A 27914-nucleotide genomic window follows, 5' to 3' on the forward strand; every position below is an offset into this window, starting at 1 on the left:
CGAAAGTGACGGAGATCGTTGCATTAACCACTCAAAGATGGCGACGAAAGCAGCGTACAAGCGAGTTCGTTCATCTATAACACAGTATATACCTTTGAATTTGTTCTGACAATCTCCAGCTCACCCGCGAGTATCAAAACATCCAAAAGAATCCCCCGCCATACATTGTGGCGCATCCATCGGAGTCCAACATTCTCGAGTATGTCTTCCCTGTTCCCATCTTCTCCTTAATACGTGAAAATGAGTGACTAAAAAGAGATCAGATGGCATTATATTCTCACTGGTCCTCCCGGAACACCTTACGAGAATGGTCAATACTGGGGCACATTGATGTTTCCTCCCGAGTACCCGTTTGCGCCCCCGGCAATCCGTATGCACACTCCAAGTGGCCGGTTCCAACCGTCGTCACGACTGTGCCTCAGCATCAGTGACTTTCATCCCAAATCCTTTAATCCAGCCTGGGAGGTCTCCACCATTTTGATCGGGCTGCTATCCTTCATGACTAGTGAAGAAATGACCACCGGTAGTGTCAGTGCTTCGGAGGCGGAACGGAGAGTGCTGGCTGCGCGCTCAAGGTGGTGGAACTCTACAGGTGGAGGTTCTCACATCAGCGCAACCCCAGGAGTGACTCCTACGGCGAGGGGAATCAACAATGTGAAGGCTGGAGATGGCGGCTTCAAGTTCCGCAGCGAATGGCCGGAGCTGGATCAAGAGAATTGGCAATGGATGAGAGAAAACCGCATTGATACGAACACTGGGCAACTGATACCCGACCCTAACTCCTCAGTCACAAAGTGCTCTCCAGAGACAAGCGCACTCCGCAGGCGTCCAAACGCAAGCGCGCCTGGACTCGGCGCGGTAATGGAGGGTGGCCAGGTCGCACGAGAAGCAGGTCAGAGCTGGGCTCGTCGAAACAAGATCTGGATTGGTCTCGCCCTCATATTCGGCTACGCACTTCTTACCAGGCTGGTCAACGATGTTCAAGGTTGAGCTTTCCGAAATCTGTTTCTTTTTCCACCAATACACCGCTATTTTTCATCGAGTGGTCCTGAGAGAGCATCGTGAGTCTTTGAAATCGGTTCAGCGAAGGAAACAGCTAGCGACTAGGCCCCTCTTTTTGTCAGATTTTCCCTTTGTTTCATTGTGGCTTTATTCCCAGCTTTGTAATGTTGCCGTTATCTCCATTCTTTATTTCATTTCTGGGCGACTGGCTACACTGCGCGATAGTTCTGCAGCTATTGGGATTGCATTCTGCAGGTTTGTCGGTTTTACATGATCTCTGAGGCGTTCTAGACCAGGCATGGCGTCCGGAGCTCTGATGATGGTCAAATTTGCCCGTCGACAATGTATTTCAATCAACGTGTGAATAGCAATAACTGAACCTCCGTTCCATTTGCCCGTAGTCATTTTCATTGGGGGAAAGGATACCCTAGTTAGTTGATCTCTTCCATATGGATGTGGGGGCCTTGAGCCTATTGTGAAAACAGTGACCGGGTGATAAAGCCACTTGGTTGAGGTTACACGAATGGGGCAACGTAGACACGATGTAAATACGATTAGAAATGGTGATGACATCTATCTAGAAAAAGATGGAAGCAGGATTCAGTGGGACAGTGTAGAATAGGTCAAGATTCATCTATTGATAGAAAAGGAGGATAGCAGCTCCTCCGCGATCCCCGCAATGCAACAATGATTATGATTGTCAACCAAAGTTTGGAACAAGGCGAATCCATACTAAAGTTGGACAATTAAAGGAAGAGATGCATCATGTCAAAGTTCGTACTGATCAAGAGAAAGTTACACTACAGAGTAATAATTATAGAAAATATACTAGATATAGAATAGTGATGATGGAGGTACCTCTCTAGTCGACTTATCTTACTCCTATGTACGGAGTATGGTAGATCATCCGCTCTCACTCTTTGTTGCAACTTTCATCCATCTTGGATCGTTCGTGGTTTCTTCATCTCACCTTCAACCCACTCTTGTCATCATTATTATTGTTCTGTATCATGATATGATCATCACACAGTACTCACACGTGTTCATGTGTTGTGGGAGTGCATAGGTGCTAACGACATACACACTGTGCCCCAATAAGATCGATCTTCCATCTCACAGATTACTTCGTCCTCGAGTAGCCATACTAACACTTGCTGCATGGCCGCTGCTCGTCCCCCTGTGTCGGAGTTGCACTTGCAGATTCCTGGAGTAGTAGTTTGATAATTTGACCTTCACTGCTACTCCTATTCTTTTGTGTGGCCCTCTCCAAGGCCGGCAATGGACCGTCATCATGAGGTTCAGGGGTTCCCCAACCTTCATGAATCCAAAGGTTCGTTCTATTCTGTCGTCTGCAGTGTCCACCATACGATGTTTTGACATCGCGCATTAAATTCGACTCCCTTCAGCTCTCTACTCTTCTCGTATCTCTTCTTTCATCTGCTTAACAGCTTGCAACTGTCTTGTATACAAAAATTTGAAGCTGGTATAATACTATTCTGAGCGGTCCTCTAAACAAGGACTGTTGCGCTGCCTGGCGATTACTGTGTGCCTAAGCCAGAGAGCTCGAGATGTCGATGACCCTTTTCCTTGACTTATTCCGTAATCGATGAGAATCTCTGTTTCTGTGCAACGGATCTATTGCTACTTCACTGGCATACCCAGCTTTGACCACTATGCCTATCAATCGGGTGTCACACTACAGGACAGCACTTTGATGTCAGATTAAGTCAAATCGAATAGTCCGTTTGCTTACTGCGAATCGTCCAGCATCGAACCCCATCCACCCTGCTGCGATTGACCGCCCAATGTACACCTTCATCGACCATGACGATGATCTGAGCTCCAAGAGAATCAAAGACGCCAATGCGCGCAAAGCCATTCGCTCTCATGTTATGCGTGACGTGCGAAGGCGAGAGCGACTTGCTGGCTTGAAAAGAGTCCCAAAGCGAGAATCCCGTCTAAAACAACCTTTACCACTCTCTGCGTCGATTTCACCGCAGGCGGAAAGCTCCACGTCCGAGTGTCTGTTGGAAGCAGGGGTGGCTTCTCCATTGCCCGCGTCTTCCTCGTTCGCAGACTCCAATCCTGCCCGTAGTCTTCTTAGATCCCCACAAGAACGACGGCGACCGATAATATGGAGAGCTGGTTATTCAGTGCCACCGACCCCTGCCCCCAACACTCTAGCTTTTCCACCGTCCTGGCTTCTTGATCCATTTGGCTCACTGCCCGGCGCTGGTGAGGCCCCATCGAGGGTTGCTCGTCTCGTGTTCTATTGTGAGTGTTCTGGTCTCTTACCTTCACCACACTGTGGCAGCAACTGCCGCACGAAGCTTTCTGGTGTTGGCACGGCAAAGCTTCCTGCAATAGCTGCAGTTGGGAGGAGTTTTTGAGATACGTTCCCCTGGCACCTGGCTAACGTTTATCGTCGAGAAGGGAAGTCTGTCTTTGTTCCAATGACGTTTCCGGAGGAGCGTAAGATCAACGAGCAGGCGGAGACTGGATTGATGGTCAAATCGTCATTCTCGGATCCAGGAAGTTTTTTTGGTCTGATGGCTATGTGTGCGGCTCATCGGGCTGTATTGGCCGGATATCACATCGATTGCTCCCGTGCACCGGACAGTTCTCGCTCAACCGGCCACGACGCAGATTACTATTTTATGAAAGCCAGATGCATGCAAGAGATGAACGCTAAAATGTGTGATTCTAATCGTGCACTGAGCGATGAATCATTTGATACAATGGTCAATCTGCTGACAAGTACAGTAAGGGCCACCTTCTCGATCTAGCTTCTCCTTCCGGTCTTGCACTAGGTGCCGATTATTCGATGTCGAATCTTTTTTCTAATCCTCCGCAGCTGATCATAGGAATGTTCGACGAAGCTCGAATACATCTAGCAGGCTTGAAACGCATGGTGGAGTTGCGGGGTGGCCTCATGGCAGATAGCATCCACCAACCTTCGATGCTAGCAGCCATCATCACGTATGTAGTGGCATCCCCAAATATTCAGAGTATCGTGTTAAGCATGGCATTAGGTCCGATGTGAAAGCAGCGTCGGGTCTCATGACCAAGCCATTGTTCCCTCTTCCCTGGGATCCTCGACCGGTTCCGTCTAGTGTTCAACAACGGATTAGACCACCGGCTGCGTCGGTGTTAGCGAGGCTGGGTGCAGCCTTCTTTGCCAATAACATTCTCAGTCTTCCTCTACTGAAAATCTTAGATGTGATGCGTGATATAGTTCTTTACAGTCAGGCCTACAGGGAGAGACCCGCCTCTCTTTATCCTGAGGACCATGAGCTTTTTCGCGTGGTAAATTGCGAGACCGAACACCGGCTCCTTTCTCATATATACACCGATGGCCATCAAGGCTCACCTTCTGGAACACAATTGGACATCAGTCCTATTGAAGCTGTCACCAGAGTCGCCTGTATCTGCTTTCTCAATCAGTTTCTGATAGTATCACCGCCATCGAGTGGGCTAGGTCGCGCCTTGACTAAGCACTTGAAAGCATCTATGAGCAGCTGTTCACTATCCCTAGGTCCAAAGTCTGCCAAGGCCATAAACGGACTACTCGCGTGGGTATTATTCATCGGGGCTCAAGGTTCAGCCGGACAGGTGGAACATTCCTGGTTCATTGACTGGCTAGCTCGGTTGGCCATGCTTCGGGGCTGGCAGAAATGGGAACAGGTAGCGGACGTTTTGGCTGACTACTTCTATCTACCTGATTTTCACGGAGCGATCTGGGAATCAGCCTGGGAGGAGGCTGTAACCGGGTTCGTTTCGGAACGATGTATTGGGTGTGTTCCAACTCATCACTATGGGACTGATCTGGTTTAGTGAGTCGAAAGTCATGCTACGTGAGGAATATCACTCAAGGTTTCCAGGCAGAATTTGGATACCCAGAACCATTTATTTCGTGTAACATTCCAGGTAGCAAGCGTATACAAAGTTATCAAAGCCATAAAATCCAAGCTATACTGATTTAGGCCTCTAAGCATGCCCTAGTGAGAGGTCAGAAGTATTTTTTCATTGAATCAGAAGCGAAATTAATAGCAATAATCATCGATGCCATAGTGGACTCATCCATCACTTATCCTTTCTTGCATATGCCATCAACATGATTGGCTCCTTGATTAAAGGTCATGTGACCGGCAGATGATAAGGTTAGGTACGGACCCGATTTATCCGAAGATCTGGAGAGGTATTTCTTGCCAGAGACTATTATTATGTCATCTGCCCGAAAGTTTTTGGATGTTAACAGTAGGAAATATACTCCATTGATTCATCCGCGCTTCAACCCTCGAACGAATTTGAACTTAGTCCTTCAACTTCAATACCTTCTTCTTTGCTATTTATACTGTAATAGTCTCTTCAATATGGGTTGGTTTTGGGCAGATACGCAGGCAAAGCCAACGCCTGTGGCACCAAATCCTCTGGCGTCCTCTGATGCGTCCCCTCCAGTTAGTACAAAATCCTGTTGGCATATCTCCCAGAACAGTTTAATTGACTTCTTGCAGCCAGGATGTCCCATGCATGCCTCCAACGCTCCTCCAGCCTTGTCTTCACCGTCTGCTCGGTCTGATACTTCCAGCTCCTGCCCTGTTCGGTCCCCAGACTCTCCGTTCTATGTGCAGCCGAAAACTACCGTGACGGACTCTCCTCGGCCTCCCGCTCCCGAAACCAGATCGGCTTTGTCAAAATTGAACCCTCTTAACTACATGTTCTCCTCGATTTCTCAAGAGCGAGCACCGAATCAGACGGTAGACCTGCCGGTGGAACGAGAGCCTTCCTCCATACCTAGAGGGGATGCAGACGGCAACTGGGAGTACCCTTCCCCCCAGCAAATGTACAATGCTATGCTTCGTAAAGGTTACACCGATACGCCACAGGATGCTGTCGAAGCCATGGTAGCGGTCCACAATTTCCTGAATGAAGGTGCCTGGACTGAAATAGTTGGATGGGAGCGCCTCTTTGCTAAGGGCCTGGGACAAGCGTGGGAGAAGTGCCGAAAGGGAGAGCAAGGCATTGCTCTAGAAGCAATGAAGCAGGAGATGACCGGAAATGTCGATCCAGCCAGTGAACCTCGACTCCTCAGGTTCAAGGGTCGGCCACAAGAGCTTACCCCCAAGGCGCAGATACTTCAAGCTCTAGGGTGGCTGTATCCTGCAAAGTTTGGGTGAGTGAACGTGATATGCCATTTAATCTGAGACTGTGCTTACACGGAATATCCTACAGAACAAATCCACCTTTTGATCGCCATGATTGGTTTGTGCTGCGACAGACGCCATCTGGTCCCAAAGAAGTCCGCTACGTGATTGATTACTATTCCGGGCCCCCCGAGCCGACTGGTGAGCCAGTGTTCTATCTCGACATCAGACCAGCCTTGGACAGCCCAACGGCGGCCGTTGAGCGTCTAATGAGATGGGGCGGCGACGTCTGGTACAGAGCTAGCGGCGGCGCTGTGCGAGAGAACAATAATTCGTAATAACACGCTCTGCGGCCAACACGCGAAAGTGTACGATTGGATGAACCGACATTTTTCTTATGGAGAATGCATACTTGAGAGCGCGGGCGACTCTGACACTTGGACGAAACATTCATTTCTCAACATCACTTCTTTTGCTGTTGTTCATCTCTTCGCTTCACGTGCACATGCTTGACTGTGTGTTCCTGTTTTATACAAGCAATTGGTAATGGAGTTTAGTGGTATCCTGTCTTGTTTGAGTATGGGCTCATTGTGCTTTTCACTGTTTTTTCACCGCCATCTCCTCTCACCGGTCTCTAGGGCATTGTACTATACAGCAATATTAATGTATCGCAAGAGCATATATACACAGTCACCTCTAATTTACTGAGCACAAAATTGTAGGAGCTATAGATGTTCTTTTTTTTTTGATCGCAGACAAGTATGCATGGGTAGGATATCTATTTAACGAAGTCATTTATTTGTTCATCAAGTCAATGTACATATTACGAGCCACACCACTATCATGAGTAGTATGGCAAAGAACCTTTATATGACAGGAGCAGGGTTGCATGAATATCGCTCGGGTTGGAAATCGATCGAGAGAGGCTCTCACTTCTGTCAACCAGAGACTGCTTGAGGTTGCTTCAGTCGAGCGGCTGCTGGCTTCTATAAGACCTCAAGGACTGACCCTGAAGTATCAATCATTGCAGCGTGTGCATCATATAGTCGAGTATCGTAAGACCTAGAAAATTGTAGAAATTACCCTGAGCTCCGGCCTTGTACGTAGAGACACAATTCTAGATGAGTGGTGAGGGCTGCTATTTCGCCGTCTGTTAAATGTTTGGAGACAACAGGTCATATTTCACACACTGCTCCACACTCTCAATGCTAGCCTGGAGGAGGCCACGCGCTTCGAGACCGACCCAGACACGAAGCATGGAGGTGTCGCCCGAGCGGACGGAGCTAAGAAGAGTCGCACCGGAACCAAGCTGCCGCAAGATCGGAAGAGCACTAATTGAATTAGTCATGAATTGTGGAACAGTTGGGCTGAGAAGACCCCTGAAATGAATAGAGGGGAAAAAGAATCAACCTACCTCTTGAAAAGATCCAGGCCTGGATCCAGACTTCGACCAATGCCTTCGAGGAGAAGGATAGAGATGACCACATTGACAAAATCGCCCTCGAGCCGAACGTGATGGCTTCGAACCATGGATAAGACCTCGCTCAGCACATCCCCAATTTTGATGTTGCCCAATGCGAATGTCCGTGATTTAATGTTGTAGACCAGGTGCTCCATCTTCAGCGCGAAGACATCCGGGTCGATGACTTCTTCCGGCTGACGGCACCGCTCAACCATCAATTGGCCCGCTCTGAACCCGTCAAACTCGGCCACCGCTCGAAACAGGTCGAGGAAGTTTCTCCGGTTGGTCTCGTTGAGCTGAGTCACTAGGCCAGTGTCGATAAAAATGAGCTGGGGGCGATAGCCCTCAGCATTCAGCTGGGAAAGAGCAGCGTGCCAGGCCTCCCGATTATGGGCGTGCGGCCTCAACCGGGCCAGTACAGTCTCGGTTACATCAGCTTCAGCGGCGGTTGGTGCATCTGCAACCCGACTGCGCTTGCCGAGTGATAAGTCCAACTCAGCCGGTTGGTAGAATCTGACCATTATATTCCCCGGGTGCAAATCAGCGTGAACAAAGTTGTCGATCAGAAGCATATGAAGGAACGCGTCCAGACCCTCGTTTGCGATCTCTTGCTGGTAGACACCCCCTCCAACATCCAAGAAAGTCTCCAAGGGGATCCCTTGGGCGAATTCTTCGACAAGCACTTCACGCGTGGTATACTCCAAGTATGGGTAGGGAAACCAAGCGGTGGTTCGTGATTTGAACTTCTGGCGAAAGATCACAAGGTTGGATGCCTCGATTCTGAGGTCCAGTTGTAGTTTCATCATCTCACCAAACTGTTGTACCTCATCCGGCAAAGACAACCAGTGCATTGTGGGGATGGCATTAATCAACGATGCGAAGAAAGACATGATTCGCAAATCCCTTCGGATCACGCGCTCAACCTTTGGATGGAGTACTTTAATGGCCACGTACGAGGACGGAACCCGTCGCGGCGAACTCTTTACCAGCACGTCGACATTCTTTCTTACCTTTCCACGGAAGCTTCCGTCCTCAAGTGTCAGAGCCTGATCGTCCATCACAGCCAGGCTCGGCTTGAGCTTTGCCTTGTATACTTGAGCAATAGCCCCAACTCCTAGCGGTTCCTCGTAGAACTCCTCAAAAATCTCCTCGAATGGTAGACCATTGAAAGCCTTGCTTATCGTCTTTTTAGTCTGATGCAACGAATGCGCAGGAGCATGAGAGTGTAGCGAAGACATAATGTTGCACATTTCCGGCGGAAAGATATCGGTGCGTGACGCGGCCCATTGTCCGAGCTATCGGGAAGGAATGGTAGTCAGTATGTGAATGGTAGCCAACTAACTCATGTACGGTGGGCGCTCACCTTGATGAACGCTGGGCCAGCACGCTCCATTGATCTGACTAAAAAGCCGTACCACCAAACGGCTCCTGCCCGCTCCCCCTTTCCATCGTCGAGCCGCCGTCCAAACCATATAGCAGGCACTGTAATGATGACAGGAATGAAAACAATCGCCAAATGGACGAACCGAAAGCCGGTAGCGATTGGGTCGTATATGTAGCAGTACCAAAACACAAAGAGCTCTTCACAAAGCTTCGTCAAGCCTCGCGCATCCTCGGAGACACTTTTTCGAATCTCTTGACGCGAAATTTCTAGCATCTGCATCTCGCCAGTCTTGTCATGACCATCTCCATTCTCCGCCAACTCTAAGAAGGCGCCGGGCGTCAGCGCCGCAAACAATACCGTTCTTCCAACGGGCGCCTTCTTGTGAAATGACCTCCACGGACCTGGAGGCCATGGCGTATGTTTTGAGCGGAATCGAAATGGCGTTGCAAAGCGGGTTAGCAGTTGCGGACTTCCACCACCTCGGCACCAAAAGAAACGGCCAAAGAGGGTGGCCGTCCTCATATTATCATGCAAGGGCAAGCCTTTTGGGACCCAGGAAAGTCATTGAGGAGTAGATCAAGGCTTCTGCGTGAACCTGAAGGCCGCCATGAGAAGATTGATGTGATAATGCCTGGTGGAGGACCGGAGAGAGAGACCAACCCGAGGTGGGCGATGCACGTGTTACGACGTCATCGGCAGCATCGGATCAGGAACAATTCCTCCTCTTCCCTCGTCATGATGATTGATGAGATAGAACCAGAGGTAGTCTGATGGCTATTCTATTCTTATCATCCTGAGAGATAAATCGGTTCCATATTACGGTCGGTCTGTTGAATGAATTATCTAAGATGACTAGTTCTTCGATTGGTCACATTCCACAATCCTGGAGCTTCCACCCACCAACCTCTAGATTACCACCATTATTACCTGTTCCGGCGCAGGCTGTCTCTCGCTATTCCTGTAGATATTGATTAGTCAAGACGAAACTGTGCTCACTCACCGACTCTTTCGGTCTCTGTACTGCGATGGCCGGAAACAGCAATGTTCTCACACTCCACTATAGCTGACCATTCGGTCGTCATGCCTTGAGTATCTAGGCGAGTACCTAGGCGGAGACATTGGTCTTCAGGCATGAGACTTCCACTGCTTGATCCTGTTGAATGCTCTTGAGGCACGGTCATGCCAGTTCAGTATGAGTCGCCTCGAAAAGCTCGGCGATATAGAATCGCAAAACGAGGATGTCTCTAGAGACCTGACATGGTCCACGATACTGAAGTGGGGTGCCATCACCTATACCGGCATGCTCATTGTGTTCATCAGCATATGCAGCTGTTATCCTTCACTCATTGAAGTAGGGCTGCTTTCACTGCTATCCCACAGAAGCTCCTCCGGCCCCTTTCTTGCGTATTCCCACAGTGTCGGTCATTTTCGGAAACCGGCGGGGTTTGACATCGTTGCACTGGTACCCTACAAGCATCATGAGCAGACGTCTGTTTTGGACTGTTATCTACAGGTATTGTTGGATCTTCTCCTGTCGTGACGAACTGGTCGAACTGATTAGTCTCAGAAAAATCTTGTCAACAATCATGGGTTCCTTGACAAAGTGGTTTTTATTCCGCAGTCGAATGATACAGCGAGTCTTGAATGGCTGGCCTCGATTGTCCAAGAGACGTCCGCCTACAGCGTTTGGACATCACCGGCTGATGCTTACCGGGAGATGGATAGTCGTACGCTGTTTGTCTGGCTGGACGGCGATGTTGTCTTTCTGGAAGACCACACCATTCCAACCATTGTCAGAACAATGCTCGACAATCCGGAGTCGATAATGGTCTCTGCAAATGTCATCAATTACGCAGCTCTTGAGGCACTTCACAGTCATCCTGGGGTTGCTTTGCCCTACCTCCCGGAACTTCATCAGGCTTCGGAAGCTGCGCAACTGCCACCAGCAAGAGACCTAGATTGGGGTACTTCACATCTTCCACCATGGACCGGACCAGAAGATTTCCGAGTCCTAAAAGGATTTGCTCCGCCCGGCAACAAGCATCGCTGGCTCCTTTCAGATGATGAACAGGTCGACCGGACTCCGATCAGCACATCCATGTACACCACTGATGGACCGGGCTTCACTGATTGGACTGTCAAAGCCCAACAGCATTACTCGTTCCTGCACCACCTTGAATTGGACGAACTTCACCGATACAAATTCCCCAAGTGGAGCAATCCTGCAGACGTCAGCCCGAATCTTCTGTGCTTCTGGGATGCTGATGCGAATGCGGTGCAGTCCACCATCTTGCACGGTAGTTCCTACGTGCCATTCAGATTCATCGAGGATGCCAATAACCCTACCAAACGCACCATCATCATTGATGGGAAAGGGTTGGCGGCACATTACTCGGCGGACGCAGGCACCGAAGATCTAGACTCTACTGATATTCTTCAACGGTATGAGGCGTACGCGAAAGAAAGAATCTGTCCAAATGTTTCCTGAGTTCTGTCTACTAAGCAACCCGTGTGCCGGAGTAATGGATCGGTCACGCATCATTGATTGTCATATCATCTATACAAACTCGATATAAGATAGTTATACCCTATTTATAGGCTCGATCCTTCCCAAAGTAGACAAACGAAGCGAGCCGTCAGGTTTAACCGACATGGTCTAAGATTTGGCATGTAAACACGAATTGCTAGTCTTCATAGCCATATATATCTAGAAACTGCTTCCATATCGATGACGGGAGACGTAAGGGACAGAATCTCAGTTCCGTCTCGTCCCTTGCAGCTGCCGTGAAACATGGCTATGCATGAGCGTCTCCAATGTGGTCCTCTGGGAAGCTGAGAGTGCATTAGTCTGCACACAGTTCGACATTAGTAGACTCCCGCAGATATTGGAGGAAAGCACTGCTTTTGACTTACATCATTTTTCAGCAGCTCTTGAATAAGGACTACGATATTATCACCGTCCTTGGCTGGCTTCAATTTGTCCGCTTCATCCGCCGAGTCAGAAACAGGTGTGCTCATTGTCTCTTCCAATAACGGGTATAAGTCCAGCTTCTGTAGGCAGTCGATAACGGCGGCAGTGCCATGTTTGCTGGAAGCCATCAAAGCCAAGGCGAACCAGCCCTCGCTCCTGACCACAGGCCATTGCGATTGAGCAATCATAGCACCAAGTGGAAGCGCGACACCCTGGTGCATAGTGAACAGACGCTCAAGGAGAATGCTAGCCTCACTGTCCGCTTCACGAGACTTTGGAACAATTGTGCGGCAAATTGAAGCTACGATCCGTCCAACCTCCGTTTTGATTGGTGTGGAGTCCGTTTTCTCACACAGAGAGAGTAACGATGAAAGATATGTCTGTCCGGAGGCCGAGGAGTCCTCGCCAATAGGAGCAAGTTCCAGCAGACACGAAATATTCGCGGTCGATGAGATGATGACTTGCCGAACAATGCTTGTTGCAGCAAATTGGACTTGAGGAACCGTCTCATATCCCCACAGGCGTGAGACTGCAGGAATGATCCCAGCATCGCCCAGACATTGTCGGTTATCGCCAGCTATAGCCAAATTCTTCAGAATTCCAAGTGCAGAATGGAGAACCGCGCCTCTAGCATCAGATCTCAGAATCGATATCAACATGGTGTGTATGTTCATCTTCCGCACCATCATTTCGCACACCGCGTCCGATCGAGCCAAGTTGCCCAGCATCACGCATGAACAGATTTGAAGTTGGTCTTCCGTGGAAGCCAGCCAATCTTTCAAGGTCTGAACAAGAGGAGACTCGAGGGGATATACCTTGGAGAACTTGGGTGATGCAGAGACTTCTGAAAGTGTTTGGTTGATCTTCAGCTGCAGCTGCGCCAATGCTTTGGTATCACCACTTGATGAAGGGTCTGCTTTGATATATAATGATTGTTTGAGCACGGATAACACTCGGTCAACCATACATTGGCCGATACAAATATCCTGGAATCGTTCCTTGTCTAGATAAGTCATAAGACAATTAGCAAGGCCTACAAATCGAGAGAGAGCAACTCCCTCCTCGGACAAAAGGTCCAAGAGAAGTAGAATTGTCCCCCCTGGCGATTCTCGGATTCCTTGTTCTGCCATCGCTTTTGTTAGCATGAAACATGGGTATGACAGGTAAACCTTACCTTGCTCTGCGAGCATCTCTATGAGTTCGTAAGAGAAGTCAAGAAGCGCCTCATTATCCTGGAGCGCGCCATCCTTGATTAGTCTCAAAAGGATATATACTAGTTTGTTCGCAGCCAGCTGACTTTGGGCTGGCTCTGTATAACCGTTAGAACCATAACCTGATACTGGAAGATATACCAACCATAATCGATGGAGATGTTGTAGATAACAGGAATCACGACATGCACAAGTTCTGGGCTAAGACGGTTGAGAATAGCAGCTGTATAGTTACCCTTGACAACAAGGGCTCTGTTTTCATCTGGAGGAGGTCAAAATTACCGTAACTTCGGTCATTCATCAATGATGCAGCTTACCAGTGTCAGCACAGGAATTTCCGACCAGCCGTAGAGCATGAAGGAGTACATCATGGTCATGAAACTCTCTCGAGGCGATGATCTGAAGGAAGAAATTCAAGATGCCAGCTTGCCCGTATGGAAGTCTCCAGGATGCTAAGCGAAGGTCAGTCAGTTATCTTCCGATGATGAAACAGCCCAAGACCACGCACAGTTTCTACTCCCGTTTGCTAGCGCATCAGCTGCTTGCGCCAGACAGCTCGACCGGCACTTCCAGAGCTCAATTAGAATGGTCTGCACTTCCTCAAAGCTCTCAGCACCACCTGTAGCCTCTGCAAGCACATCTTCTAAGCGTCGCAAAAGGGCCGCTTGCTCGTCAACTGAGACGGGAGAAAGTGTCTGCACCGGTAGAATTGACGGTCCGAGACTCAATTGTGACAATATCTGGTCCAACGAAGGACAGTCTATGTCATTATGTGCCTTGCTGGACGTCTCCTTGGCCAATTGATCTTCAGCATCAGGTCTAGCCGTGTGAACCACATCCGGCTCGTTGTCGGTGATCATATCTTTGTAAGCGATTGCGTAAATAGCCTCTTTTGTGAATACGAAGTATATGCAGACAGTACAGCAAGGCAAGCAAGCCTCGTCTCCTCAAGCAAGCGTGTCCGTACTTAAAAATGCTGTCTCTTCCCACAATGCTGAGAGGGTTTGCCACTTAATCCCGTCTTTGGGTCTATTTTTCTCGCCCCGGATGGCCTAGATGACCAAATATGAAGATCGACACTAAAGGACAGGTGGATGGCCTTGTTACCCTTCGGTCTGAAGTAAAGTCTACAATGATATCGATGATAGCTTGAAGTGGATCAGGTCAAGACGAACCAAAGGTAGCTAAGTGTTCCGTTCGGGTTGTTCATACTGTAATATATTACCATACAATCTCAATTACCACGCAAAAGGCCTCTCTTCTCATGAAGCCTTTCATGCCATAACAGAATGGAATATTGCCGGCCTGTTCTTTAATACTCCTCAGACTGAGTGCAGAATGCTTCAGGCTTCATACTCTCTGACTAGTTGTGATTGTCCTCGAAACATAACAACCTCAGGTACAGTACTGCTAGCGTTTCGGAGGGCATAGCGGCCATGGGGGGGCCGCCCGTATCCAGCCAGTAAATGTAAGGTACCGAGACTACAGACAGATGCGATAAGTGACAACTCCATGGTGGCAGTTCGACCCTGAGTCCCTCATTCTTACTGCTGTCATTATTTTGTCTCAATTGCGTCTGGTTTGAACGCTAAATATACTCTCATTTAATCTCTTCCTATCTCTTTTTATCCCACGTCAACCACCACATTCCTTCACCATGACGCGCGCCCAGCAAACCCTCTCGATTCTCCTGCTTGTGTCTTCTGTACGTGGCAGATTCCCGCTGAGAAATACCGGATTCTACTGACACCAGCCTCAATCTAGCTCTACCTCGTCCTATACCTGGGGCTCGTACCCCTGAACGAAACTGTCCAAAATGAAATTATCCCGGTTGTACGTCCCTCTGCGTTGCTCCGCTCGCTGTTTACAGTTGTCCAAGTTGCCCGCTGACCCTTGCGCGATTTGCTCATCAGCTTCCCTTCTACGGCCTAATATGTTTCGCCTGCTACCTGGGTGGTCGGCTCGGTCTGGCCATCCTGACGTTCAACGACTGTCCCGAGGCACACAAGGAGTTGCAGAAGGAGATTGAGCAGGCGAGGGCCGACCTGCGCAGCAAGAACGTCGACGTTGACTAAGATGTAGTCCTTGTTGCGGTTGCTCGGCGTTTGCTTTCGGTATCTGCAATCTGTTGGATATGTGCTTTCATCAGGTCAAGCTCTGCCTGTTCGGCTCGCTTCTATTTAGATTGAAATAATGACTCAAGTACGCTCTCGCGCAAAGCTCGACACCCAAATGACGGAATTTCGTTGGACCCTTGGAGAGACAGAAGTGGTAAGATTGTAAGAGTCTACCACCCAGTCTCGGTGATCTATGATATTTGGTAGAATTACACTGTCCCAGGTCGATCCATACTACGGGTCAAGCATAACATTGACCGATTTATGGACAACCGTTGAACAAGAATGCCTATCGATGCCTATGAGATCCAGATTTCCTGAACCTAGAATGAGAATAACTTTTCCTTGGATTTAATTCGTTCACGATCAAATGTAAGCCAGACCTCCCATCACGGGCCTTGATATGCATTGCTTCCTCTACCGGAGAGCCTCTCAAAACACCATTCGTAAACGTGACATGTCCAACATGAACTTCATCAAGCTCAGTAAAGATAAAACAGAACACTGTATATGTGCAAGCAAATGAAAACTGATATGCAAGGGTGCTAAAAAGCGGGCGATTTATACAAAGCAAAATGTATGAAGCAATCATACGACGTAGCTGCTCGACCTGGAGACCTAAACAAGGGGGTTTTCCATGGCCAGTCTGTCGTGCTCTTCGATATCCCTGTTGTTGGAGTCTCCGTTAGTGACCGAGAAAACAAGGAAGGCGACAAAAGTCCAGTACATACGTGGCTTCCCAAGGATAGCAGATCCACACATCTTCCGTTGTGACTGCGGCAAGATAACGGCCAGATTCCATCATGTCGGCAGGCAACTCGCCCTTCTTCAACTTGTTCTTGTTCTAACGAAAAGTCAGCCAACCTATCCGCTGAATCGCCTTTCTTGGAAAATTGAAGATCAAGAACATACGTGAAGTACAAAGACGAAGAAGTTGGTCTTCTCAGCCTCACGGCCGAGCTGCTTCTGAGCCATCTCCACGTCCTTCTGCAGCTCACGGACTGCATACTCCAGGGTTGTCCGGGTGTCATCGACCTCGTCGACAATGAGGATGTTCTTGCCAATAAGATTGGCCATCTCGAGAGAGCTGAGATCGAGCCATTGTGTTCGGGTCACCTTGGTTCCGGGGACCTCTTCGGGGTCACCACGACCCAAGTCCTCATAGAGAGACAGGCCGATAGCCTGAATGGGAATGTTGGGCTCGCCGGCACGCTTGAGGAAAGAGCTAATAGAAGGACTTGATCAGCATAAATCTTTGAGCTAACACTGGAACTGTTCAACATACCGAAGGATACGAGCAGGAACGTAACCACCACCACCAATGGCAATCATAAGATTGGGCCGGAAGGTGTCCAGGATCTTCTCGGCGGAGGTCTGGCACAACTTGTGCACCTGTCAATTCAACCCGTCAGCGAACAGTCATTGACAAAAAAATGCAGAAGCACATTTGCTGTAGCTGGGCTGCAAGGTAATGGTGAGGAAAATGAGGCAGATGCAGATGCAGATGCATGTTGCACACGTGCGCCTTCTCCGAACCTTGATTTTGTCGTGCAATACCGTCGCAGCCATCCAATGAGCGGGTGATCGAACAAGCATACCTGGTTGTATGTCACATAGACTTTTTGCGGCATGTTGGCGACGAGAGATCTTTTGATCGACAAGCTCGAAGAATGAATCGTGGAGGAGTAAATTCTCGATAGAAGAAGATCAATGAGCGGGCAGGAGCTTCGAGGGGATTTTTGTGCGAGATAAAATCAAAATGTACCTAAGGTATCCAGTAGAAGTAGAGAGGGTGAAGCCAAGACATAAAAAAAAAAAAAAAAGAAGAGGGGGGGGGAAAAAAAGGGAAAAAAAGGCCTGCGTCACTTCTGGGTGGTGTCGCGCATCAGATCGATTCCCAAACTGAGGGATGGAACCGCGGAAGTCAGGAAATTCTGGCACCATGCCACATGGGATTGAGGCAAACTTACCGTAAAAGGCTTGGTGGAAGCAATTTTTGACCAATCAAGGGTTTGCTAATGTGGGGGACAATGACTGCCTGTCTGAGAGTAGCTCAGGGTAAATAGCGAGCTTACCATGATTCCCAGCGAAGTTCGAGGCCCTGAGGCTTATGGTTGTTCGGACAAGCCATGGCTTATCTCTACCTACTTAAAAGATACAGGTGCTTAGCTGCAAATCATTGAAGAACGAGCACAGGCTTATTTAAACCTCTTGCGTCTCCACTTATCTCATTGTGGTATGATAAACTTTTAGTGTCATAGTTCCGTTCTATTTCCATTTAGAATGCTAACCGTAGAAAAGGGTATCAAGCATGCAAAACCGTGCTGGATATTAAAATTGTACGTCGTTAACGTCGAGTCGTAGATCCTGTGGAAGGACAAAAGCTCCCCCGGTGGGTGGATGAGCTGCAGCCTCGAGATCCACGAGCCCACGACCACATTCCTTTCATCAGACAGGAGTCTGTTCACCAGGGGTCTCGGGCTTGATTCGATTAATCTCAAATCCGCCCTCATCCTTGTCCTCGCCCTTCTGTGGCCACATAATTTGCCGTAACACGATAGCTCGAATCATCATGTAAAAGACGAAGATATACATGAGTATGAGAGGAAAAATCATGGCACAGCCTATGATCAGAATCGGCTTGCATGAGAAAGCGTTCCCAATGGCGAACGTGGCGGTGATCAAGGCAGTGTTGGGGAAGACAAAGGAGAACCATGCCATTGAAAAATTCATTCGGCCAGGGCCGATGGTTGACCAGTGAGCAAAAGTCGCAATAAAAAAGAAAAATATTGCCAGGCTAGGTAGATGTCAGTCGATCTGCTGAAGCATGAAATGATCATGGAGACTCACCCCCAGAGCCACAGACAAGCGAAATTGACAACCACTTCGAGAATATTCGCAGCCAGGGCGCCGTTGCCCATAAAGTCATCGGGAAAGCATCGCTTTGCATGGGCAGCCATGGTCACAAGTCCTGACACAGTGAAGGCACTGGGACCAACAGAGACAAACATTCCGGGACGCACATTTTCCCTAGGCAACTTCTGACTAAAAAGTCTGTAGACATAGGCCGAGTAAACGGTAAGGGTTACTAGCAGCCCTATTCCCTGTATAGTTGTTCCCCCAATGATGATAGGTAAGGCCCGAGAGGGTTCAAGTTTGGCACTTAAGATCCCTGCATGGGGGCCTATTATCAACATAGGGTACGCCGGGAAGATCCATATAGGTGTCATCTGGGCTATCGTGAACGTCTGAGTCGACCACCTAAGGCAAGGTGAGCATCCAATACCCTTTGTATAATGAGGAAGAGAAATGTCACATACAGTAGCAGGTAGATACCGGCAGAGAGGATCACTGCAAGAGCCGCATCGATCCAGAATAACACTCCGACGGCATAACTTAGCCAAGGTCCTGTAGCCTCTGGACCGTACTGAGAGATATTGATCAAAATTGTACCAAATGAGACGATAGATGCAGGCACAAACAATGACTCTGTTGGATGCGTAAGTGATAATTTGAAGGTATATGGATGTAGGTAGAATCGCAGCAGCAGAATACACCATATTGTAATGTACAGTGCAATATTAAACAGGAAGACTATGATGCCGATCATTTCAAGGCCGCGGAATTTATAAGGAACTATTTCTCAAGTCAGCATCCAGGGCGGGAAACGCAAACACCGCAAGCTTACCGTTATATAAGGCATTTGCGATACCACCAGTGCTCATTGAAAGAGTAAAAAAGGCCCAAGTAAAGTGCCTGATTCGTTTCTTCCAGCTCAGAGACGCAGCTGAAGCGTCAGTATCTCTGCGAGAGAGCGGGACACTCTCATTGTCGTACTTGTAAAACGAACGATTATGCAGTGCTTCTAACGCGGAAGATCGAGCCTGTTGGATTGCCCTTCCGGTCGTTGGGGAGAGTAGTGACAACTCATTGCTATGCAGCACACGCTCTTCCTCTGTCATTGCAATTGCGCCTACGACTGTAGGATCATGATTTGAAGCTCAGGTATCTGAACTTCGCTGGAAGCTTAGGAGTTGGTTACTCGTGCTTGAGTTCTTAGCTATGCTTGCCTAAAGAGACGGAGACAAACTGTATATTCTCACAAGGCAAGACGAAAACTGGGCGAAAAGAAAAAGGATGTGTGCAGTGATGAAGGCCATGATTTAGCTGATCGGCAATTGGGCAAAGAAATCGTCCATGCTTCGGTCTAAAGGCCATATCTAGCCAGTGAACGCCCTCCGTGGGAATCGAAACACATCGATATCCCGATCGAAGCGAATAGAGGTGAACTGGTGTATGGACCCGTCGGGTACCGGCACACAAGCATTTGATGGTGGGGAAGAGACCGACCGAATCAAATCATATGTCATTCCCTTAACCCAAGAGAATACCTGAAAGGCAGCAATCATCTTTGGTATGAGCGTTGTCATCAGATTTCACCCCCAGGCGATGTCCAACGTACTGATTCAGACCAGTGCTGCCAAGAACAACAAGTAGAACAGTGGATGCCTGAATGGCGGAAAGTGTTGGATGCCCCGCGTTGATCCGCTATGTCATATAGATGGCCTTGTTTTGATGAGCTGCACTTTGTGCGTCATACCTGAAGGGAAAGAATTCTCATAGCACCTGTTTACAAATTACTGCAGATAATGGCGGGTACTCAATAGGGTCAGATGGGAGCTGCGTATCAATATTATCTCGATATCATCCCAGCAAACTTGGACATCTGCGCTACAGCCGAAGGACCTTGGGAATAGTACAACTACTTCATACCTAAAAGGCTAAAAGCCTTCCAGAGCAGAATACATATCAGCCCATGCCCATATCCATACAACAGAAAAATATCGATGGCCATTACTGAGTGTTGCTCTTGAGACAAATGATAGACTGACATAAGAGGTCCATTATTGCAGAACAACCTATACAATTCGCGACAAACGGGACGAACTTGCCTTACAGGAAAGCTTTCCGAAATCCACTCGGATCGTCTAGGTATCCATGACTATTCGTGACCGCGTTATATAGTTAATGCTCGCCCTGGTCATTCTAAGATAGGATGCTTGAAGGTACCTGGTAAGTGGTAAGGAATTTATATTATTATTGTCAACGAGGCGATCGAGAATAAAGGTATTGATGCAGATCCCGGAGAATGCGAACTAAAGTACTCTGTACACTTCCCAGGTAGCTAATTGGTCCAAATTAAATGTGGTGGGCTTATGCTTCTGCCGAGGTTTCAGTTGATTCGCTCTTAAGTAGATACGGAGTAAGGTAGTCTACATCTTCATACCTCTACAAATCCACCGATTTCCTAAGCTACCTTAGTCTTCTTGATTTCTTCAGACGATTCGATAGTGCTGGGTATTCTGTGATTCTTTACTTGCCTTAGTACATTTGGATTGAGTGATAGAAATGACAACTGAGCGAGATGACCGCAAGTCTGTGTTGATCACTGGGTAACCGAGCATTTTGTTGCATTGAGAATTTTAATCGTTCCGATGCGCGCCGCTAATCGCTTTTGTGGTCTGAACTAGGTGCTCTCCCGGTGGAATAGGCAATGCACTCGCCCGCGAGTTTCATCGAAATGGTTTGCGCGTATTTGCAACGGCGCGAGACGCAAAGAACATCGATGATCTAGCAGCCCTGGGTATCGAGACGCTAGACTTGGTAGTGGATGACGAAGAAAGTGTCAAATCCTGCTGCTCTGAAGTCGAAACAAGACTTGGGGACAAGGGACTTGATTTTCTTGTTAACAATGCGTATTCTTCTCCCTCCTGTTTTGCTGGAACAATTGACCTGGATGCTGATACCTACATGGCTAGGGGCCGAAGTACGTCATCAAATTGGACCTAGTTTGCCCAGTTCGGCGTTTAAATAGGGGGACTTTACTCACGTATGACAGACTACACTGTTCCAGCTACTGAGATAGACCTTGGGGAAGCCCGGAAAACTTTTGAAACCAACTTCTTCGCGGTCATCTCTATATGCCAGGCCTTCTTGCCATTGCTCATGAAGGCAAAGGGCACCATTGTCATGATCGGTAGTGTGGCTGGGGTTAGTAAATCCACCTCACTGATATGCCATTTTTCTGGTCCTGACAGTCTCCCTCTTTGTCAAGATCATACCTTATGTGTTCGGGTCGGTGTACAACGCCTCAAAAGCCGCTCTGCATTCGTTCAGCGACACGCTGCGGGTGGAACTTGCTCCCTTCGGGTATGCGAATGTGTTTCTCCATATTACCCCTTTTCACTGATACTGAACCCCATCCAGGGTAAATGTCACAACTGTCATCACTGGGGGTGTGCAATCCCGCATTGCACGTACTAAGCGAACTCTCCAGCCGAACTCCCTGTTCACTCCTATTGAAGACGAATACGCACGCCGTGTGACGCATAGTCAGGATGGCGCGATGCCACATGCTGCATATGCGCGAAGCGTTGTAACGCAGGTCCTGTACGGATCAGCGCCATGGCGCTGGTTATGGCCCTGGGCGCAAGGACGAAAGAGTTGGATCTGGGAAGGTAACAAGAGCTGGCTGATTTGGCTCCTATGTGGCGGTTGGGCTTGGACAGGTCTATTCCATGGAGCCATGACGCGGATGTTCAACCTCTACAAGTTGAAAAATGCCATAGGGAAGTAGAAGCAAAGGATCGTTGCTCGGCTCTATAGTCTAGAAGTACCCAACAGGTGTTCCACGATGTTCCCACTACGAAAACAATAGTTGTGCATCTGACAGAATCATGGAAGTATAGAAGTTAAATGCAACGGGGATTGGAGACGACTGGCAAACTCAGTTATCATTTCTTACTTTCTTTTGGTTCTAGTGACGACAAGGCCAGCAAACTATGGGTCTCGGTAAGGAACAGTGGTCGGCGAAGAAGTTATAACAGGGTTCCGTGATATTCGCGTCGCCCGCAATATGCACCCGATTAGTCATCTATACACGCACACTGGTTGGCTCCATCAGGTGACCGGGTGCAATGCAGACGAAGCGCAATATTGTTCCGACAAGCGCAGCTGTGAAAAAGCAGTGAAAGCTGTTCCCTTTCCCGAGATCTCAACAGTGGATAATCCGCCCCTTCTTGTCAACAATCAACTTGGAGGCTCCGTTCTTCCTCTCTCGTGCTCTTATCTGTTTTCTTGAAATTCTCCTCTCTTTGACAAAATATTTTCATCATGTTCAAGCTCGCGCGCAGCAGCCGTCCTGTCGCTGCAGCTATCAGAGCTGCGACGGTGAGATATTTCCCTGTGCAATTTCGATAATATAACACGGTACCATATTCATTAGCATCAAATTGAGCTTGCTGACATTGCGATTTTGGTAGGAATCCTCCGTCCAATCCAGATTGGCTCAGCAACAGAGAAACCTGTCCATTCACGAATACCTCTCTGCCAGACTTCTCAAGTCCGTATGTTGTCGGAAACGTTCACTCGATATTCCGCAGATCTAAGATGACTGACCGGATGGCAGTATGGCGTTGGAGTTCCCAAGGGTGAGGTCGCACACTCGGCGGCGGAAGCTGAGGCTGTCGCCAAGTCAATCGGTATATATGAGCCCTTAACGGACAAGCTGGACCGCGGTTTACTGAGACAAACACTTTAGGGAACGATGACATGGTGATCAAGGCTCAGGTTCTTGCTGGTGGCCGTGGTAAGGGTTCCTTCGACAATGGTCTTAAGGGAGGTGTGCGCGTTATCTACTCGTGAGTGATTCCTCTAAAATTTCATTGTTTTCGCCTTCGACATGTCCTCTTGTTGACGTTGTTTTTCTCCAGCCCAACCGAGGCCAAGATGTTCGCTAGCCAGATGATCGGACACAAGCTCATCACCAAGCAGACTGGTGCTGCTGGTCGCCTTTGCAACGCTGTCTACATTTGCGAGCGCAAGTTCGCTCGTCGTGAATTCTATCTTGCCGTCCTCATGGACCGCGCAACTCAGTCCCCCGTCATTGTTGCCTCGTCACAAGGCGGTATGGATATTGAGGCAGTCGCCAAGGAACACCCTGAGGCTATCATGACGACTCCTGTTGACATCAAGGTCGGCGTGACTGATGACATTGCCCGCAAGATTGCTACCGATCTTGGCTTCTCTGAGCAGTGCATCGAGGATGCCAAGACAACCATCCAGAACCTGTACAAGGTTTTCATGGAGAAGGATGCTACTCAGATTGAGATCAACCCTCTGTCTGAGACCTCCGACCACCAGGTTCTGGCTATGGACGCCAAGCTGAACTTTGATGACAACGCTGAGTTCAGACAGAAGGAAGTCTTCTCATGGAGAGACACTACTCAGGAAGACGCCGATGAGGTCAAGGCTGCTGAGTACGTCCCGATGGCACCCAGTTCATAACCCACGTAATTTCTGCTCTAACTTGGACGACAGGTACGGCTTGAACTTCATCAAGCTGGATGGTGACATTGGATGCCTGGGTAAGACCTGACAACACTTACCTTACTGCGCTCATGCTGACCTTCTTTAGTCAACGGTGCTGGTCTCGCCATGGCCACCATGGATATCATCAAGCTCAATGGCGGAAGCCCCGCCAACTTCCTTGATGTTGGTGGTGGTGCTACCCCCGCCGCTATCAAGTCTGCTTTTGAGCTCATCACCAGCGACCCCAAGGTCAGTGCCATCTTCGTTAACATCTTCGGTGGTATCGTCCGCTGCGATGCTATCGCCCGGGGTTTGATCAATGTCGTGGAGGATATGGGTCTGCGCATCCCCATCGTTGCTCGGTTGCAGGGTACCAACATGGAGCAGGCTCAGAAGCTGGTACGTGGCCAACCTGTTTGCATTTACGAACTACGAAAATGGCCATGAAATGCTAATGTAGGATTTATAGATCAACGAGTCCGGTCTTAAGATCTTCTCCATTGAGGACCTCCAGAGCGCCGCCGAGAAGTCCGTCCAGTTCTCCAAGGTCGTCAAGATGGCCCGTGAGATTGACGTCGGTGTTGAGTTCACCCTTGGTATCTAAACTCCGTCGCTTTGGGATGGTCCAGCATGTGTCATCGCCTAATGTTTTATCTTTCTGTCTTTTCTTTCGTGATTGCCCTTTTTACCTTCCTTTGATTTACATGGGTGGTGACATGGTTGGAAATACCAAATGGACTACCGGGGACCTCAAATTCGCAGCCCTCGTGATACTCCTGTTAATGGTTGATCAGTGATATGGATGCCGAATTGCGCGGGGCACGAGTCGGTCAGGATATGTCAGCAAAATTGGGCTAGTATAATAGTGAAATCCGCACAGTATGGGGAAGGCAGGGTGGCATACTCATAGAGAGCATTGATGGTTCTGTATATCGTCCATATCTATTCATTTTTTTTTCCCTTTTCCTTTCCTTTTGTCAATGTACTTCTTGTTAATTCAGTATTCTATCGATCCAATATGTATTCCTCCAAGCGCTTCAGCTCTCGAATCAAACAAAGCTCAAGACCTTCTAATTAATGAGTGTTTCACTTGTCATAAAAATAGATGCATCATCTTAACTGCCATCAAGGTATTTCAGCAGAATTGTTGTAAACACACCGGGTACCTTAGATAAACATGACGGCGGATCAACTAGCTCAGCTGATTCCTTCCTTTCCTTATCAGCACCCTCGCTCCTTCTCTGAGAGGCTCAACCTTTCCACTGTGCGCCAGACACCGTCATTGTAGATGCTTCTTCCCCCCTTACAAAGGACGACAACGATGATTCGCAGACGCTGGAAAACGATATCCCCGTCACTATGGAATATGTAGATCCGAACTCAGACGAACAGGAGATCATCACTCGACTCCAAAATCTCAGGACAAAGTCCGCGCGACGCAGAGTGTACGGGTTTCCTCAACAAAGGCCTTTTCACGATACGATAATGCATATTCTGAAGACTCATTGACTGACACTAGTCACCAATTTCAGGTTCCGTCAACTTATCCACCAGCTAGCTTCTGACGAATGGCGTGACTTGAGGGATCTTCTCAATAAACGAACCTTCCAGTGTGATATACTAGGGTTGCTTCCCCCCGAGATTGCTGTGCAAGTCGCCCAGTATCTAGAGCTAGCGGAAATCCATGTTTTGCAGAGAGTAGGCAATACATATCAACGTCTTGTGACCAGGAATGGTGAAACTCACATTATCAGGTCTCTAGAACTTGGCACAAGCTACTGTCATCTAACCCGGTCTGCAGCGCCGTATACCGCCGGTATTCAGGCCGCACCCTCAATCCTTTTCATCAGGCATCTCATCACATCTACAACCAGTATGCCAAGCAAAGAATCAGACTGGAGCGAGGAGAGCCATCTTCAGCCCTCCGTCGGCGCGAGCCCAGCCATATTAGCCCAGCATGTCTAGACTATTCGAATGGACGGTATGCATGGACTGGCGAAATGACCACGGTCGTCGTGCAGGATATGTGTTCGCATGCAATGCAGATGTTCTGCACCGAAAACAGAGAACGCATCGGCCACATTCGTCTTTCGGAGTTGATTGTTGCAGCGGTCACTCTACGTGGGTAGGCAGCAATTGCGCAGATCAAACTCATGTAGTATTTTCTTACTCATTGAAATGGTTTTAGGTATTGCCATGTCTGGAATCTCCAAACGGAGGAATCAGCATACTTTCGACTGCCATCCCGCCTATTCCACCTCTTCGCTGTTCGCGGCACCAAGGTTGCCTTCGGTTTCAAGGATCCCGCGGCTGGAAACACTGTTGTCATGCAATGGGACTTCAACTCGCGCGTTTCCCGCACGGTAGTTGTGGCAGATCACTTAGTGTTTATAGACTTCCATCCTACGCTGGATTGCTTGATCTCCATCCATCTACAACGAACCGACGGCGTTGATGGCCCATGGGATCTCGAAGGGGTTCCGTGCAATGCCGCACAGTTGCAGGTCGTCAAGCATTGCTTTGATGATTCGTCGGGAACTCCTCAAACCGCGTCCAAAATTATGACCCTACCAAGGCTAGAAGACAGCGACTGGGTAGTTCGGCCAAATGCCTGGCTCTCAGAACAATTCAACGACAGAGCGGGAATCCTAATAGCCCGTCCCAAGGGTAGTAAAGATCACCACCCTCATTATATTATCGCGATTACCCACTATATCGAGACCGAAGAGGTTTTCTTGCATCTCTTGCCCCCGGAACACACATCCTCCTCCCACTTACGCCTTGCACCTATCGACCGCAACCTCTTGTACTATATCAGGATCGAGGGAGCCATGCCCACAATCTGGATTTCACAACCAGGCGCGCAAGTTCCTTACCGGCCGGCCAAGTCCATGCCTTCTCCATGGGCGATAGACCCTGGTCAACATGATGCCGACGAATACGTGCTCAAAGGAGATCATGATTGTGTTTTGGTGGTGAATAGGGGTGGTGTGAGCGCGTGGTGTTTCCATGAAGCCGCACAGCCGTTGTGTGCTATTCCTTTTCAAATCCCAGACAATTGGAGACGGTGACTTCGTTAGAATTGAGATGATGCATCTATTTTTCGGACCAAGAGAAACACTTATTAATTAGAGGTCTTGAGCTTTATTCGTTCTGAGAGCATCTTAAAGTGCTTAGAGAATTAGAAACCAAATTGATAGAGGGCTGAATCGACAAGAAATACATTGACAAAAGGAAAAGAAAGAAGACTGGATATGGACGATATAGAGAAGCATCACTGCTCTTGATGATAATGCCACCCCATAATACTCTCTACTACATCATGATTAGCAAAGGGATGAAGTACCTATCGACAGCAATAGGTAGATAGATGATAATAAGCCCACCTAGGCAGATAACCAGGGTTAAGATGATGATAGTCGGATATTGAAACCTCTGCATCCAGACTATTGAATCTAGTGTTAATATACGGCGCATGTTTAGGCTAGGTACTACTGATCTATCCGAATACCCAATACCTCTCTCTAGTTTGCGGCCTGAATATCTACTCCGCATCTATCTATCTCCTCGGTATCAAAAGTACAATGGCTTTGAGTCCACTGAGCTACAGAGGACAACCTTGTCTATTACTGACTTCCTCTTGGTGATCCATCATTTATATTGCTATTATTTACTTCTTAATCAGTAGAGAACAATTCATCAAATTATAGATACCATTTGCATAGTTAGGCTCATCTCTCCTAGTTATGGAGTACATCTCTCTACCCTCCTCATAGATCATAATATATCATACTTCCGTATTACTTCCCCCTATTCGCCTCCCCCTCATCACTAGTCGCAATATATCTTCTTCTTTACCTGCGCCACTCTTCCTTGCACCCAACCAATTGTCGTTCCATATCCGCGGTTCCGTGCAGATTCCAGAGCCCAGACTACTGCTTACCTGCTTACTTTAGTAACAGACTACTGGATTTAGTAGGACTGTGGCAGGTAAGCCAGCTATCGACTGCTGGGTTCCCCAAACATCCATCTGCACCTTAAACTCCTATCATTACTAACTATTCTGTTGGTATCACCATCTATAGTCTATCTATTATTGTCTTATGTTATATTGTTTAATATATCCGAGATAATCCTTTATCCGAACTCTCGTTTCAGAATCTCCTCAACCGCAAGAATCTTCATCTTTGTATTTTCTCGCATTCCCTCTCTCTCTGCTTTGAACTGATCCTCCCTGTTTTCTTCTCTCCACA

General features: G+C 48.3%; 12 protein-coding genes across 12 annotated transcripts; 8 read left to right on the forward strand and 4 right to left on the reverse strand.

The window, feature by feature from the left end:
* Positions 1-37: 37 nt before the first annotated feature.
* Positions 38-990, forward strand: NFIA_028740 (ubiquitin-conjugating enzyme E2; the record flags this gene model as incomplete). The annotated part of the gene is made up of 3 exons (XM_001262339.1): positions 38-64; positions 120-199; positions 264-990. The coding sequence occupies 3 exons, from the start codon at positions 38-40 to the stop codon at positions 988-990; spliced, it is 834 nt and encodes a 277-aa protein (XP_001262340.1).
* Positions 991-2807: 1817 nt separating this feature from the next.
* On the forward strand, positions 2808-4836 carry NFIA_028750 (uncharacterized protein; the record flags this gene model as incomplete). Its single annotated transcript, XM_001262340.1, has 4 exons — positions 2808-3276; positions 3436-3764; positions 3857-3981; positions 4035-4836. 4 exons carry the CDS (start codon positions 2808-2810, stop codon positions 4834-4836), a joined length of 1725 nt encoding a protein of 574 aa, XP_001262341.1.
* A 539-nt stretch (positions 4837-5375) lies between these two features.
* Positions 5376-6484, forward strand: NFIA_028760 (holocytochrome c synthase CYC3; the record flags this gene model as incomplete). Its single annotated transcript, XM_001262341.1, has 3 exons — positions 5376-5459; positions 5517-6175; positions 6235-6484. The coding sequence occupies 3 exons, from the start codon at positions 5376-5378 to the stop codon at positions 6482-6484; spliced, it is 993 nt and encodes a 330-aa protein (XP_001262342.1).
* An 815-nt stretch (positions 6485-7299) lies between these two features.
* On the reverse strand, positions 7300-9514 carry NFIA_028770 (ABC1 kinase family protein; the record flags this gene model as incomplete). The annotated part of the gene is made up of 3 exons (XM_001262342.1): positions 7300-7477; positions 7561-8903; positions 8972-9514. The coding sequence occupies 3 exons, from the start codon at positions 9512-9514 to the stop codon at positions 7300-7302; spliced, it is 2064 nt and encodes a 687-aa protein (XP_001262343.1).
* Positions 9515-10184: 670 nt separating this feature from the next.
* Positions 10185-11480, forward strand: NFIA_028780 (uncharacterized protein; the record flags this gene model as incomplete). Its single annotated transcript, XM_001262343.1, has 2 exons — positions 10185-10505; positions 10560-11480. The coding sequence occupies 2 exons, from the start codon at positions 10185-10187 to the stop codon at positions 11478-11480; spliced, it is 1242 nt and encodes a 413-aa protein (XP_001262344.1).
* Positions 11481-11857: 377 nt separating this feature from the next.
* On the reverse strand, positions 11858-14034 carry NFIA_028790 (putative GTP binding protein; the record flags this gene model as incomplete). The annotated part of the gene is made up of 5 exons (XM_001262344.1): positions 11858-12966; positions 13138-13272; positions 13320-13436; positions 13492-13626; positions 13683-14034. The coding sequence occupies 5 exons, from the start codon at positions 14032-14034 to the stop codon at positions 11858-11860; spliced, it is 1848 nt and encodes a 615-aa protein (XP_001262345.1).
* A 797-nt stretch (positions 14035-14831) lies between these two features.
* On the forward strand, positions 14832-15249 carry NFIA_028800 (dolichol-phosphate mannosyltransferase subunit 3; the record flags this gene model as incomplete). The annotated part of the gene is made up of 3 exons (XM_001262345.1): positions 14832-14879; positions 14939-15007; positions 15088-15249. The coding sequence occupies 3 exons, from the start codon at positions 14832-14834 to the stop codon at positions 15247-15249; spliced, it is 279 nt and encodes a 92-aa protein (XP_001262346.1).
* Positions 15250-15909: 660 nt separating this feature from the next.
* On the reverse strand, positions 15910-16922 carry NFIA_028810 (xanthine phosphoribosyltransferase; the record flags this gene model as incomplete). The annotated part of the gene is made up of 5 exons (XM_001262346.1): positions 15910-15958; positions 16023-16135; positions 16204-16516; positions 16577-16683; positions 16890-16922. 5 exons carry the CDS (start codon positions 16920-16922, stop codon positions 15910-15912), a joined length of 615 nt encoding a protein of 204 aa, XP_001262347.1.
* An 817-nt stretch (positions 16923-17739) lies between these two features.
* On the reverse strand, positions 17740-19253 carry NFIA_028820 (putative C4-dicarboxylate transporter/malic acid transport protein; the record flags this gene model as incomplete). Its single annotated transcript, XM_001262347.1, has 4 exons — positions 17740-18088; positions 18142-18552; positions 18612-18927; positions 18980-19253. The coding sequence occupies 4 exons, from the start codon at positions 19251-19253 to the stop codon at positions 17740-17742; spliced, it is 1350 nt and encodes a 449-aa protein (XP_001262348.1).
* A 1849-nt stretch (positions 19254-21102) lies between these two features.
* NFIA_028830 (putative short chain dehydrogenase/reductase) lies at positions 21103-21928 on the forward strand (the record flags this gene model as incomplete). The annotated part of the gene is made up of 4 exons (XM_001262348.1): positions 21103-21118; positions 21191-21342; positions 21407-21501; positions 21559-21928. The coding sequence occupies 4 exons, from the start codon at positions 21103-21105 to the stop codon at positions 21926-21928; spliced, it is 633 nt and encodes a 210-aa protein (XP_001262349.1).
* Positions 21929-22464: 536 nt separating this feature from the next.
* NFIA_028840 (succinate--CoA ligase (GDP-forming) subunit beta) lies at positions 22465-24265 on the forward strand (the record flags this gene model as incomplete). Its single annotated transcript, XM_001262349.1, has 8 exons — positions 22465-22521; positions 22614-22697; positions 22760-22832; positions 22892-22991; positions 23064-23609; positions 23671-23717; positions 23768-24060; positions 24131-24265. 8 exons carry the CDS (start codon positions 22465-22467, stop codon positions 24263-24265), a joined length of 1335 nt encoding a protein of 444 aa, XP_001262350.1.
* A 755-nt stretch (positions 24266-25020) lies between these two features.
* On the forward strand, positions 25021-26732 carry NFIA_028850 (F-box domain protein; the record flags this gene model as incomplete). The annotated part of the gene is made up of 4 exons (XM_001262350.1): positions 25021-25106; positions 25194-25359; positions 25416-25786; positions 25850-26732. 4 exons carry the CDS (start codon positions 25021-25023, stop codon positions 26730-26732), a joined length of 1506 nt encoding a protein of 501 aa, XP_001262351.1.
* Between the last annotated feature and the right edge of the window lie 1182 nt (positions 26733-27914).

The sequence above is a fragment of the Aspergillus fischeri genome, genomic scaffold (assembly GCF_000149645.3).
Source record: "Aspergillus fischeri NRRL 181 1099437636261 genomic scaffold, whole genome shotgun sequence".
Taxonomy (NCBI): Eukaryota; Fungi; Ascomycota; class Eurotiomycetes; order Eurotiales; family Aspergillaceae; genus Aspergillus; species Aspergillus fischeri.